We start from the raw sequence: 15,092 nt of genomic DNA on the forward strand, positions 1-15,092 counted from the left end.
GTCATGAATTTTTTTATTCATAAATAATTTCTTATACCCTAGATAAGTGTGAGGGGGGAATGGAGCATGTCGAAAAGTTTGAGAACTACTAGATGAGAGAGAGAGGGAGAGAGAGAGAGAGAGAGAGACAGAGACAGAGAGAAAGAGAGAGTTCAATGAACAGTGGTTATAGCCAGCAGGGTGCTAGACACACTCAACCCACCTCTGAGGCAGCCGTTTCTCAAAATATAATCTATATGCAGTGTCAAATAGCTTCTCATCAGCATATCATTACATATTATCACTGTCAGCATGAGTTCTGGAGCATCTTGTCACATGTACTTTCCTGATGACTTCCTGATGAGCCGATGTTTGTGTTTGTATAAGCTGCTATAGCGCAGGGCTCAACATGAAGCTTTTTTTTAGTACTTGTCCTTTGGATAAGAAAAGCTGATTGTTTACTTGTTCATTTAGAAAGAGCCTAGACACTTTCAAACCACTACATTAGCACAGAAAAAAAAAACATTTATGTGATTACTTACAAGTAAGTCGTGTTTTAACTGTGGAATGAAATTAAACTGTGACAACTAATGTAACATTTAAAAGCCTGAGAATAATAACAGTAACATTTTCGTAATTTGTTTTGGTTGGGAACATCAAAACATGCTTTTTGCTAAAAGAGGCCTTTAGATTCTCTATGTGGCATTACTCAGTGATATTAAATATAAAAGTTATATTTACACAGATGTTCCTTACAATCTGATTTTATGTTAAAAACCATAAAAATAAAATGACTTTAGCTGGGTTTTCACAGGTAGGGTCATATATTTCTCCTTTGTGCTCTAATGTGGTACAAAAAGACATTGTTCATTGACTTTGGAGTGTGTCCCTTATACGCTACGTTGCTGTGTATAGTGATGAAAAACGTGCTTTACATGCCTAGTAGATGTATGCAATTTTGTATTTAGCCAATATTTGATTTGCAGCACGGTCAGTGGGGAAAAACTAAATGGAATTGGGTGCCATCTAGTGGTGGAAATTAATACATATAGGGGTGGTTTCCCGGACAGGGCTTATCCTAGTCCCAGACTAAAATTCATGGACTGCTTTCATTTCAAAACAACATCTGTACCATTGTTTTGTCTCTTTGTTTAATAAGGTTTGCCTGTACTTTGTTTGTAAGGACTACTTAAATGTCTTTAAATAACTAAGGGCTAGTCTTGGATTAATCTCTTTAGTAAAACAAATATTTACACTAATTTCTTTAGTCTGGCGAAAGCTGTCAATTTATGTTTTTTACGTGCAGTACATGTCTGGACCTCGTCTGGTGCGGAGGGTTAATTTACTGGACCTCCACCAATTTTAGTTGAAGACCCCTGATCTAAACCCTTAGGGGCAGTTTCCCGGACAGGTTTAGATTAATCCAGGACTAGGCTTTAATTATTTTAGGACATTATACTATGTGGTGTGCATCTTGAGACAAAGCAATGGCACTGATATGTTAAAATATGCCAGTACAAGGTGTTTTGAAATGAAAGTAGCTCAAACATGCATTTTAGTCTGGGACTAGGATAAACCCTGTCCGGGAAACCCACCCTTAAAGTTTAATTGAAACATTTAAAAATCATTTGCATTAGTTGTGAAGATGAGGAAATTTTTCGTTGGCGGTATTGTGGTGATTTGTTTGGTTCATAATTTTATACTTTCACAAAATTGCACATTATTTAAATTTAAAGACAGTGATAATAAATAGGTGATAATTAGTCTCTGAACACCGGATCAGACACGATCCACTTCAGCTTATGTTTAAAAATCTTATAATGTATATCTGCTTTTATAAATTAAACTTGATTTTGTTGTATTTCTAGCTATCAAAACAGCAAATATTTAAAGAGATGTAAACTAATTTGCTTTTTTTACTGTAGTATAAAATTAAACATATTACATATTTTATATGTGTTTAATGTAGACTTCTGTGAGGTATGAAATGGTATGATCATTAAGGGTGTCACGATTGGATGTCGAAATCGAACGAAACTAAGTCACAACTTCAAACTTCGAATTAAAAAATGGGATTGTCGATGCTGCCACGCCCCCATGTCACGTCCGGTCGGCTTGCCTTTAAAAACATCCTCCAGCCAAACGCGATTTTTATTTTAAACATCAGGGATGTAATGCTACAACTCCTTGAAATGCATATCATAAACAGGATTACTACCTAGTGATCTGCCTTCAGACGGAGCGCAGCTCTCTGCACATGCGTGAGAGTAAGAGAGGCGTCAAGATGCAGCAGCTTATATTTTAAACAAAAGGTATAGTTTGCCATAGCTCGCCTGAAACGCATAAAACTGAACAAATACGTAAGGATTACTACTTTAGTTTATGTTTAGACTTCGGAGAGATGTGCGAGCGCGTGCACGTGAGACAAAGAGAAGCGCACCTGCTTATGACACGCTGGATTTATTTCAGATGCTAGGAGTCCAAGACGCGCGTATTAACGGTGCATTGTGTAAATTTTAGCGGCATCCAGTGGTCAGGTTGCGAATTGCAACCAATGGCTCAGTCCACTGCTCACCCCTCGTTTAAAATGCATAGAGAAGCTATGGTACCCGCCACTGGAAAAACATGTAATTGACGGTGACAACTTAGTAAAAAAAGTTCGTCTGTTAAGAGCTTCTGTCGAAACATGGCGGCACAAAATGGCGACTTCCACGTAAGGGGACCCTCTGTGTATGTAGATAAAAACATTTCATTCTAAGTTAATAAACATAAAGGTTCATTATGAAAGGTCTTTATACACCCCTGATAATATAGTTTTGTATATTATTTTGCATTTCTGTCAAGAGATCCTTCTAAAAATTACACACTGCACCTTTAAGTCCATGCGTGCAAGAAGGAATTCTCTCCATACAAGCTCTCGCGTAAAGTGAAGCCCACAAACCCCCATGCGAGTTGTGCAATGTGCATGTAAATGTGAAACTATAATAATAATAATAAATGATGGTATATCATTTTTGTCTTTCAAAAAAATATGTAAAAATCGAGAATCGAATCGTGACCTAGAATCGAAAATGTAATTGAATCGAGGATTTGGAGAATCGTGACACCCTAATGATCATATATGATACCTACAGTATATGTACAGGCTACATATATATATACTGGGAATCTGGGAATGTCCTAATTTTTAAAAAGAAATATAAAAAATTCTGGGGGGGAGGCAATGCACCCCCCTAGACCCCAAGAAGCAGCCTTGCATAATTCACATTGAAAATCTAGTGAAAGATTTGTTAATCATATGTAATGCTAAGTTTCTCCTAATATTAACTATAGTATCTGTATTAAAATTGATTATCAAATATGATGTTTGTCAGTTTGAATCCTGCCTTTGTAGGCAATAGATGGCAAGGCAGCTCACTAAGTTTTGAATAATGTAGCTTTTGTCTGAATCCTAAGTGCTTGTGCTCCAGACATGTTGAGCTTTGATGCTAAGGTGGGAGACATAGGTTTGTATCAGGACTAGATTTTCAAAAGCTGCAAAAAGCCAAAAAAGGTAAAAGAAAGCAGCAATGCATATAAATGAAATGCTGCTGGGCTTGCTTTAGGGGGATAGCCTGAGCAGCGTAATATAGAAAGAGAGTTAAGAAGATGAGCGAGGAAAGGCCCGCCTCTTCTCAACTAGGTCAACTAAGGCAGCACCAGTTTAGCCTTCTGTTCCAAAATAGCTCCATCTTGCCTCTCGTCTCTTCGCATTATCATCTGTAAACCTCCAAGACTGTCTATCTCCACATTTCAAGTGGATCTGACAGACGTGATATCTCATCATTAGATTGGTCACACTTTAGAGATCATGACCTGACACTGGGAGGATCCTTTTAGTGAGTGAGCCCCAACTAAGTGGATCAGACTTTTTTTGGGAGAGCATTTTAGTTCAGTTTGTAATTCAAACACACTTTCTGACCAATATAGCTTTCTTTCTTAACATTGCATTGTGAGACAACAACGTACCTATTTTATTCTGATCACAAGTAACATTATGAAGTGTACATGAGAGGGAGAAAGTGACATTGAGCGTGAGTGCGTTTCTCTCCGTATCTAGGAAACCGGTCAGAAATGGGACAAATTGCACGCAAGTGGGGCAGTCCCCAATAGGTGTCGGCCATTGTGCTCGACTACATCATACACCATTTGGACCAACCCGAGAGCTCGGATGCGCGTGTACCTGCACACGTCCCTTGCATGTCTATGTTTACAAAGTAGCTGCCGTCCGTATCGGTAAAGATGCTGAGCCCTACGGACTCTGAATTGATGTATTACCTTAACTGTGTGTACAGGGAGCCCAGGAAGATTGTCCTGCACAAGGGCTCGACTGGATTGGGCTTCAACATCGTAGGAGGAGAAGATGGAGAAGGCATTTTTGTGTCCTTTATACTCGCAGGAGGGCCTGCTGACCTCAGCGGAGAGCTACGGAGAGGAGATCAGATCCTGTCTGTAAGTAAATGCCAAAAGATGTATACAGTATGTATTTGCCTGACGTGTGCTCAAAACAGATACACTACATACGTCAACCCAGAATCCACACATTTCTGTGTTATTATCGAAACAACCCATTTTGTGTTACTTTTAACACAACTTGTGTTTTATTTTAACACAAAATCAAAACAAGATGACACATAATGTGTTAAATTTACACATAGTTTGTTAAAAGCACAACACAAAAACATGTAAAAAATGAACACATCCTTTCTTAGAGTGTATATGATATAGAAATGATCATATGGTACAAGTGTGTATTGAGTAAACTGCCCTTAAATGTCAGGGAGAGGGCCATAACCACCATAGAAAGATATATTCGCTCAATCAGGGATTGATAAATGTGAGTTTTCCCACCTAGATCTGTTTGGTTAGAGGTTTGTGGAGTAATATCATCACTTCTTAATTCTAATATTGACTTATTATTGTAAGTAATTATTAGTGCAGTAGTGCAGAACTTGCAATGAACAGGAGGGGGCGCCACAATACCACTCTGTGAACTTTTGTTTAAAGAAATGTTTTGTGGCTGTAAAGGTATAGTTCACCAAATTGTAAAAATTAACTTATAATTTACCCACTCTGATGACTTTGACTTCAATAAGTAACACCTAAATAAAAAATGTCACCTAAAGTGAAATTTTGAAGGGGACATATCATGAAAATGCGACTTCATCTATGTTTAAGTGCTATAATTGGGTCCCCAGTGCTTCTATCAACCTAGAAAATATGAAAATAAAAAATCCACTAACTTAGTTTTGTTTAACCATTTGTTGCAAGCATGTGAAAAAATAGGTAATTGAAATCTGGCTCCCGTTGTGATGTCAGAAGGGGATAAAACCGCAACTAAATCTGCACTATAAATCCATGACACTGCAATTTAGTGCAGAGATCAACTCATTTGCACTTAAAAGAAACACCAAAAAACGGCAAATGTTTGCTCATACTTAAAAGTGGCAATTTTGAAATGCTATAAAAACCTTAATGGTATTTTGAGCTAAAACTTTACATTCGTACTCTGGGGACACCAAAGATTTATTGTACTTATTTAAAAAGTCTAGTGAAATGTCCAATTTAAGTTGAAAAAAAAATTTAATAATACAAATTAAAATCATTTTTTAAGTTGATCCAACTTTTAACCTTTTATAGTCCATGTGCATGTTTCCTCAGAAGACACCCAAGAACCAATGAGATTTAAAGTTATAAATGTGCCGCCATATGTAAACTTGATAAACTCTATTTATGGATGTATCACTAAATATTTTTCACACCAAAAGACATTCATTCGGTCAAGTCATTTGGATTACTTTAATGATGGATTTTCCTCATGACAGCATTTTAAAGTAAATTTATTTGTTTGTGTTCGACTGAACAACGGATGTCATTTGCATCTGCGCTGCTATGAGTCTGAGTAAATCATCCGAGAATTTTCATATTTTGGTGAACTACTCCTTTATAAACTCCATTAGTTCTTGATGAGTTTTTGGCACAGAACCAGAACTTTTTTTGTGAAGTGTTATTTGAAAGTCCAATTATAACCACAATCCAGATGAGCCATCCACTCGAAAACTCACTGATCTCATCATTTCTGTTTATGTGAACTTCATCAGGACCCTCTCGCCGTAATCAAACCCCTCCGTCCAGATTTTCGGCGCAATTACCATCTGCGCTACTTCAGCCAGACAATCACAAGCTTCCTCCTCGGGACACTGATTAGAAAGCCAGAAAGAGGGAGGGGAGAAAAAGGGAGGGAAGAGAAAGAAGAGCAAGATAATGGTGTGCTGGCCTCATTTGGAGTCTAAGAATAGCTGTGTAGTTCACACTGTTAAAGCAACAGTTCACAAATTTTGTTATTTTCTCATCCTTATGTTAATTTAACTTAAAAATCGTACCTAAAATATATGTCTCGTTGGTGTTCGTGTGCCTTGCCATATGCATGTTTTGTCACATGATATGCAAGGACCAATGAGATTCAACGTTATCGACGTGCCGCCTTGTAGCTCTATATAAAACTCGAAATATTAATAAATCATATTTAACCCATATATAGTCATCTGGTTTACTTTAATGATGGATGTACAATATGTGTTTTTTGGAGCTTGACCATGTTAACCCACATATAAGATAATAACATGACAGCATTATTTGTTGTTGTTGAACTAAAGAAATTAAATTCATATACACCTCGGATGTCATGAGAATAAGTAATTTAAACATCCCAGGTGTATTTAAATGGTATGAGGATACCTTTTAGACACATCGAAACCGCATACACACTATACATCTTGCTTACTTTGCCAGCACTCCCCACCGCGAACTGAGTTAGCACACTGTGGTCACCTATTAAGGGCTCTTAACAACAGTATGGTTCACCACCTGCTACAGAGTTGTGTGCCAGGTTCCTGCCCTCAGCCGCTCCCTGCATTTCACCCTCACTGTTTACTTTTCCTCCGTCTTGTTCGATCGGACTCAATTTTTGTGGTAGGCAGAACTCATGATGCACACAGCTCAGCCAAACTTGTGTTTTGGAGGGACATTGATTATGCCGTGGTCCAGATGCTGCACAGTCGGGTCTACAGGCCACCCACTGTTCCCTTTACTGCAGACTTTTATTTGAGATGAAGGGCTACACGCTCCAGGATCACAGCAGGCGTTTCCAGCACCAGATTGCTCCAGGCAGCTCCGCCGCAGGATACCGCACTTACTGTACCGAGAGCCAAAGCATTGTAGATTTGACAAATAACACTGCTTATATTAAAAATATTAAAGTTTTACTATTATAATTAGATGACTGATTTTACATATTATTTTCATTATTTTTCACCCAAAAATAAAAATAATGTCATTGATGACACCCTCATGTCGTTTCAAACTCATAAGACCTCCGTTCGTCTTCAGAGCACAGTTTAAGATGTTTTATATTTAGCTCGAGAGCTTGTTGACCCTTCATTGAAAATCTATGTACGGTATACAGTCCATGTCCAGAAAGGTAATAAAAACATCATCAAAGTAGTCCATGTGACATCAGGGGGTCAGTTAGAATGTGTTGAAGCATCGAAAATACATTTTGGTCCAAAAAAATTCAAAAATGACGTAACTGCAGTGACACGGCTGACGTGTTATCTGGTGCGCTCCAGCTGTTTTTTTTTTGTGCGCCCGGGCTTCGTTTATAGTCTGAGGGAGACGCACGCTGTAAGTTTGAAAAAAAACTTCGCAAACATGTCTGAGGATGACACGTCAGCCGCGTCACTGCAGTCACATGATTTTAGTCTCGCGCATGCGCTTCACAACAAATGCGGAAGAGAAGACAATGCTGAATAAAGTCGTATTTTTTTGTTATTTTTGGACCAAAATGTATTTTTGATGCTTTAACACATTCTAACTGACCCACTGATGTCACATGGACTACTTTGATGATGTTTTTATTACATTTCTGGACATGGACACTTGGACAGTATACCGTACGTAGATTTTTAATGAAGGGTCAGCAAGCTCTCGAACTAAATATAAAACATCTTAAACTGTATTTCGAAGATGAACGAGGTCTTACGAGTTTGGAACGACATGAGGGTGTGTCATCAATTTCATTTTTGGGTGAACTATCCCTTTAAGTAAAAGAAATAAAAGAAAAGTTAGCATTATGTATCATGGTCCGCTATTGATGTAATGCTCATTTATTGTGGTCAATTACAGGTCAATGGCATCGATCTGCGAGGTGCCACTCACGAACAAGCAGCAGCTGCACTGAAAGGGGCGGGGCAGACTGTAACCATCTTCGCCCAGTACCGACCGGAGGGTGAGTTTCCGTCAGCTCCCCCGACCAAACACCGTCGCCGACGGTCACGTGACTTCTCCTCACAAAACCTATTGTAGAGTGCAGAGGTCACCTTTAGCTTCAGGCAGGACAGAAACACAACTCACCCAGACATTTTTGGGCCAAGCCCAAAACAGTGGGCTGTTTATTTCTCCTGACTGCCACAGAATTACGTTTGCGCCCTTGGAGCGTGGAAGTGCCATGTTTGATAATTGTCAATTAGGGGCTCGGCCGCAGTGGAGTCGAGTGACACTAACTCATGCAGATAGGTTCGGATGCATCTGCGCACTCTTACTTAAATACACTGGGAATATTCACATATTCTTATACGTGTGCTATCATAGCCTCTAACTTAAAGGAGAAGTGTGTCTATTTTCAGCTATAGTGTCTATTAAAATGGTTTTAGTGGTCACACCATTAATAGGACGTTTGTCTTCCCTAGCAGCTTACACTTTTTTTTAAAGAATGTAAACACTGTGGCACATTGCATTTCACATTTTGCAGACACTTTTTTACAAATTTACAATACAGTGCTATACATTTTATCAGTATGTGTTTTCGCAATGCTGTACCAAATAAGCTACAGGAACGTTTATCATTCAAAACTTGTGCTTTAAGCAGAGTTAGTGCCATAAAAGACACACTTCATCTTTAAATTATGGTTATGCAAATTTAAAATATTTTCTTGCACACCTTTGATGGTTTATGTAGTGTGCGTTTTAGTGTGTTTTCGTGTGTATACAGTCTTTCTTTGATAAGGTGAGAGAGACAGATAGCAGTTTGGTCAGGTGTGTACTGATATGTGCTCTCTTTTCTCACCCGTCAGAACTTGCCCTGTGCTCCCCACGCCGGGCCCCGCCTCCATCTGCAGGTTTGTGCCATGTGATCAGCGCCTGGGTCAAGATCAGTAGCACCCAGACAGACTGCACAGAGCTAGACCACAACCAAAGATCTATAGCAGAGGTTCTCAACTGTGGGGTCCATAAACTTTATCTTAATTTATTTTTAACATGAATTATAATCGTATATTCCTAACTAATAATCATAACTTATAGCAGTAGGTAAGACATTAAAGATGCAATTTTTCGTCCTTATATCATTCTTTATCTTTTATAATACTTTATAATTTAACATAAAATGGCTACAATGGAAAAAGCTTGACACATAATATTAAAAACCAGTTAATAGTGCAAAACACATTTTCTTTAATAAATTACTAAATTGACAAAAATCGATGCTATAGGGCTGGGCCAAGACTAATCACGATTAATCACAAACAAAATAAAAATGATTTTTTTGCATAATATATGTGTGTTTGCTGTGTGTAATTATTATGTATATTTAAACACACACACATACCAGTGATGCGCGGGTCAATGTAAAAACAACCTGCACCCGACCGACGTTTTCAAACAAACTCGCCATCAACTCGGACCGCATATATAATTGTACCCAACCTGCTTCCTGGCCTGCATTTTTTTAAAGTAGTAATTATTTAAAATAGTTAATTGGCACCTTTATTTAAAACGACTCGACTGACCATGACCCGATTATCATAAAAAATATTTTTGGATGACTTGTGACCGCGGGTGACCGCAGGCATTTTGAATTAACCCGCGCATCACTGACACATACACATTTGATTTTTTTATTTATATATAATATAGAATATATACAAAAATAAATAAATATATATATTTACACATGTAAATGTTTCTTAAATAAATACATGAATGTGTGTGTATTAATTGTTAAAAAAAGACTTTTATTTTGTATGTAATTGCCCAGCTCTACTAATAATGTATTGTTATTCTAACTAATGCAATTTGCTGCCTGTAAGGTGTATAGTTAAATCTGTTACAGTATGAATAGAGATTTGGGGTCACGAAAATACGGTTGGGAACCCCTGCTCTGTAGACTACTAGGCTTGCACATTTTTTGTTATTTTTTTCATCTCCATTAAGATTATAAATCGATCCATTATGGGGGCTGTGTTGCTGTCAGATCCACTGCCGCTCAACTCTCTGCAGTCTGTCTGTGGGACAGGGTCTTGTTCTTGCCCCAGTGCCGGCTCTGACCATGGGCCTTTTATTCAGGGGACGGGACAGAGAGAGATCTTGCTCTCCTGATAATCCTGTGTGCACCTTTCTGTGTTCCCCTGCCTGCTGCCTCACATGATCAGTTCCTCGGCTCCTGTGTGTTCGTTTGGCTCTAACCCACCCGTCCAGCACAGATGGCTGCTGTTCAATGCATACACACAAATCTAGACATTACAACTAAGACAGTTTATACCAGGGGATCAGACTGATTTAGGTTTATTTATTTACATTTTTTGTAGAGGGACCTTATATTGAGCAATACAGAAACGATAAACCAATTATCTTGCATTGTAATATTAATATTTAATATTTTGCGGTTGAGCGAGTACTGGTTCATTTACACCAGGGATGGGCAACTTCGGTCCTGGAGGGCTGGTGCCCATCCCTGATTTACCCTAACTACACACAGTGGATATTTTTTTTTTAATATAGTTACTAAAAAAGCAATAATTAGAATTATTTAAGCATTAGTGATGCTGTTGATAGGCACAGTTAACTTTCCGGGGTTGAAAATTGAGGTGGGACATTTTAAATACTGTAGCTTGTCCTTTCTTTTAATAAGGCCGGTAGTCTTTTGTTTATCTCACAGCTCTGTATTTTGTGAGTACAAGATGAGACATCAGCGGTTATCATAATAGAAGAGTAGAAAATAACTGCATTTTAAACATTTATACCTGTAAAAACTTTACAGGGTTAATCTGCAGCCATGCCTGTCTTATTGCACTGCTCACTGGTTGCTTCTCAATATCCTTCCTTGTTTCCTTGCTCCTATGTCCTACATCCTAAGACCCGGAAACCGATCGAGCTCAGCCCTCTTGTAGAAAATCTTTCATTTTATAATATAATTTTATGATTATTATATATATCTCCCCATAAGGGATGCATAAATGTTAGTATTAATCGTTAAATCATTGTAAATTATTGACTCGTTTCAGACCGTTTATTTAATATTCATGTATAGACACATATCATATTATTTTACAGCACTTTTATTTTAATGTAGTAAGGCTAAATGAACTCTAACTCAAGTATGTGTTTAACTTAATATTTCTTATTTAATATTTTTGGGTTTTAATGCACTTAAAGTGAAACTCCACTTTTTTTGAAAATAGGCTCATTTTCCAGCTCCCCTAGAGTTAAACGTTTGATTTTTACCGTTTTGGAATCCATTCAGCCAATATCCGGGTCTGGCGTTACCGCTTTTAGCATAGCTTAGCATAATGCATTGAATCTGATTAGAACATAAGCATCGCTTTTAAAAAATGATCAAAGAGTTTAAATATTTTTCCTATTTAAAACTTAACTCTTCTGTAGTTACATTGTGTACTAAGACCGACGGAAAATTAAAAGTTGCGATTTTTTAGTTCAATATGGCTAAGAACTATACTCTCATTCCAGCATAATAATCAAGGACTTTTCTGTCGTAACATGGCTGCAACAGGCACAATGATATTATGCAGCAACTGAAAGTAGTCCCCTTGGTAACTTGGGACTATTTTCGGGCGCTGCGCAATATCATTGCGCCTCCTGCATGTTACAGCAGCAAAGTCCTTGATTATTATGCTGGAATGAGAGTATAGTTCCTAGCAATATCAGCCTAATAAAATTGCAACTTTAATCTAAGTACACAATGTAACTATAGAAGAGTCAAGTTTTAAATAGGAAAAATATTTTAGCACTTTGGTAATTTTTGAGCACAATGCTAAAAGTCTAATCAGATTTAATGGATTGTGCTAAGCTTTGTTTGCTAAAAGTGGTAACGCCAGACCCGGAGATCGGCTGAATGGATTCCAAGACGGTAAAATCAATTGTTTAACTCTGGAAAGAAAATGAGCATATTTTCCAAAAAAAGTGGAGTGTCCCTTTAAATACAGTGAAGAGAGTGGGGATATGATAATCCACACGTCTTTCCTCGCTCGCATCGCAGGAGGGTGGAGCCACAGTAAGACACAAGGATAGGAAGCGAGTCAAGGAAACGAGGACGCACAAATAATAATTGAGAAGCAAACACTGTCTCTGGCTGCGTTCCACTTCACTTTTAAGCAAGGGCATATAAACTTGAAGTGGAACGTAGCCTTGGCCCCTCTCCTTCTCTTCCTCATCTTTTTCCTCTCTCTTTACCTGGTCTTCAACACTTACTGCTGCCCCTGCTGAAACCAACACGCCCCTCCCACATAAACACACGTCACACTTGCAGTGCTATTGCATGTAAACCTATTTAAATACACACGCTATCTTTCTTGGTAATTGTCTGAACTGTTAACTCTACATCAGTGTTTCTCAACCAGATCAACAAACTTTAAAGGAGTCCTCAAAATAACTTAAAGGCACACCGCCTAACTTTTTGGCCATTAGGGGGCGCTAGACATGTATTTTTCACGTCTCGCGCATCTAGAGGCCACAAGAGCCGCAGCACTGTCGCAAAGGAAAAGAAGACAACTCTTTAGGTCACAAAGTCTGCGGTGTCCTTCCAGCATGTCATGTGAATATAATTTCATACGTTTTATTTTTTCAAACGCCAAAAGATCGCGTAGCTCACGTTTACCAGCCAGTTGTAACGGTAGTCGCTTAATTAAAGTTTATATAAAAAATTGCCTTAAAGAGGAATCGAACCTGGGTTGCCCGTGTCGTAGGTCCGTAACAATACTACAGCGCTACACCCCAAGTAGCCTACAGCGAAATTCACGTTCCAAAAAATTTAAAATAGTGTTTCGGGCGCCAGACAGGACTTCTATCTGCAAGCAATATAACATTACTAGGCCAAAAGCATGAGGGCCAAGTCAGCATCGGCTAGGAACCCCTCCTCCTCCTTTAGTTCATGCCAGCGAGGGAACGCGGGCCCAATATAATTTTGTTCTCGTCCTTTATTCTGTCACTCTCCCGTTTTCTCTTTCTGGTCTCCTCCGACAAAACCTTGGGTTTCTTTTCTTAGTTGCTGCTTCGGCCATGACAAAAACATACGGAAAATAAATAGTTGCGCTCTCACGTCCGAATTTAAGGAAGCGGAGGAAGTGACGTTACCGTAAAGCAGTCGAATTTTGTAGTTCTTTTTGTGCTCGGGTTACTACCCGAAACCCCAAGATTAAAAGTACGAGTAAAAGCGACACAGGCCCCGTCAGGCTATGGTAGACATGTCAATGTACCATCACAGGGGTCTTAAAAAATATATTATGAAGGCTAAAAAACTACAAAGTGTCACTTTAAAATGTATTAATATAAGAGAAAAAAAAGAGCTAAAACATCTAAAAATAATAATAAGTGTTTGGTTTTTATAACAAGTAGTAATTTTTTAGGTAGACATTGTAAGTGGAGGGCTCCAAATATTGTTGTGAATTCAATAGGGGACTTGAAGTCAGAAAGGTTGAGATCCACAGCTTACCATTATTTTGTAGATATAAAGATCACATTGCATTTACACATAGCCTACTCGAGGTGCTGTATAAACTGTATATACATTAATGTTGCAGTTGAGTGCATTCACATATATAAGTTTGTTTCTTACTGATCTCTTTTACTCAGTACTTTATCTTTTTAAATTGTTAGAGAGCTCCAAATGAAAACAACTTCAAGGTACAGCTTACTGCAGCAAAGAAATCAGATAAAGGCATTGGCTAATCAGATAACAAAAGACCAACCATTTTGATTTTTTGCCCAAAATTGCTTTTATTGTCTACAAAGCACCACAATTTCAGCAGAAGCTGTCTGACCGAATGTATAGCCTATAATAATGTGGTGTAATGTATCTGGAAGTCATTTATATGGCTAAGTGAAGGGCATTACACCCATTCATTCCCATGACTAGCATTTGATACCCTTACATGTTTTTCAGGGAATGAAATCCTTTATACATCAGTTAGATACATGGAGTGGAAGCATAGTAATGGTGAATATCTCTGTCTGGCCGAGGTGGAATTATATGTACAGTGATGAATAGCCATTGTTGCAGATTTTGTGAATCTCCAGTAATCGATTCTCTTGGCATAAATATTTAATCGTAACGGCAATTTTCTCATTTTCCAATATAGCAGTGCATTCGCTATGCAAAGCTATTTAGTATACTGTAGACAAAAGATTTCAATAGTCAGCGTTATGAGTATTTAGTCATATAGCCCAGCTCGGCGGTTCTTCTGTCTTTCGGCTCGATCCGATTCCCCTGATGGTCTCTGGATTGATTCAGCAGAGGTAAAACTCATTAAGTTGTTGGGGTAAATGCAAGCTTGCACTTTCTACAGGGGTGTGGAGGGATTGCTGAGATCGGCTTTCCAAGGGACCTTTTCATTGCAACATAGGACTTCCTTATGTAGCCCGAGTCACAGAATACTTATAGCTGATTGATAAACAAGGAAAATCACAGTCAAGCTGAGATTGAGTTTTTTTAATATAAGCCTATAAACTTCTTTAAACTGTATATCCTCTTTACAATTATATTGAACAGATTATACAGATAGATAATATTACTGGGGACAGTATTAGCTAACATGCGTACTACAGTATCTCGGGAAAACATGATTACATTTGATTTTATCAGAGTGGTCTCAAGTATAGCAACGACTTCTCAAACCCTTGCCATTACAGGCTGGACTATGCTGTAATGGGATACACACACAGAGATAGATACACACATGGTGATTGACAGGCCATCATCTCTCCCATCAGAGAACAACAAAATG

At 38.2% G+C, this 15,092-nt stretch overlaps 1 protein-coding gene across 38 annotated transcripts in view; it reads left to right on the forward strand.

Moving 5' to 3' along the window:
- dlg2 (discs, large homolog 2 (Drosophila)) overlaps positions 1 to 15,092 on the forward strand; it is a 277,202-nt gene that overhangs the window by 221,150 nt on the left and 40,960 nt on the right. For 28 of the 38 annotated variants that reach the window (XM_073874328.1, XM_073874330.1, XM_073874341.1 and 25 more), the window contains 3 exons: positions 4,314 to 4,470; positions 8,203 to 8,305; positions 9,150 to 9,194. In XM_073874328.1, the coding sequence (XP_073730429.1) occupies positions 4,314 to 4,470; positions 8,203 to 8,305; positions 9,150 to 9,194 (305 nt within the window). The remainder of the gene's footprint in view (positions 1 to 4,313; positions 4,471 to 8,202; positions 8,306 to 9,149; positions 9,195 to 15,092) is intronic. The other 10 variants (XM_073874333.1, XM_073874339.1, XM_073874346.1 and 7 more) reach the window with 1 other exon arrangement.

Source organism: Misgurnus anguillicaudatus, chromosome 12 (assembly GCF_027580225.2).
Source record: "Misgurnus anguillicaudatus chromosome 12, ASM2758022v2, whole genome shotgun sequence".
NCBI classification, from domain to species: Eukaryota; Metazoa; Chordata; class Actinopteri; order Cypriniformes; family Cobitidae; genus Misgurnus; species Misgurnus anguillicaudatus.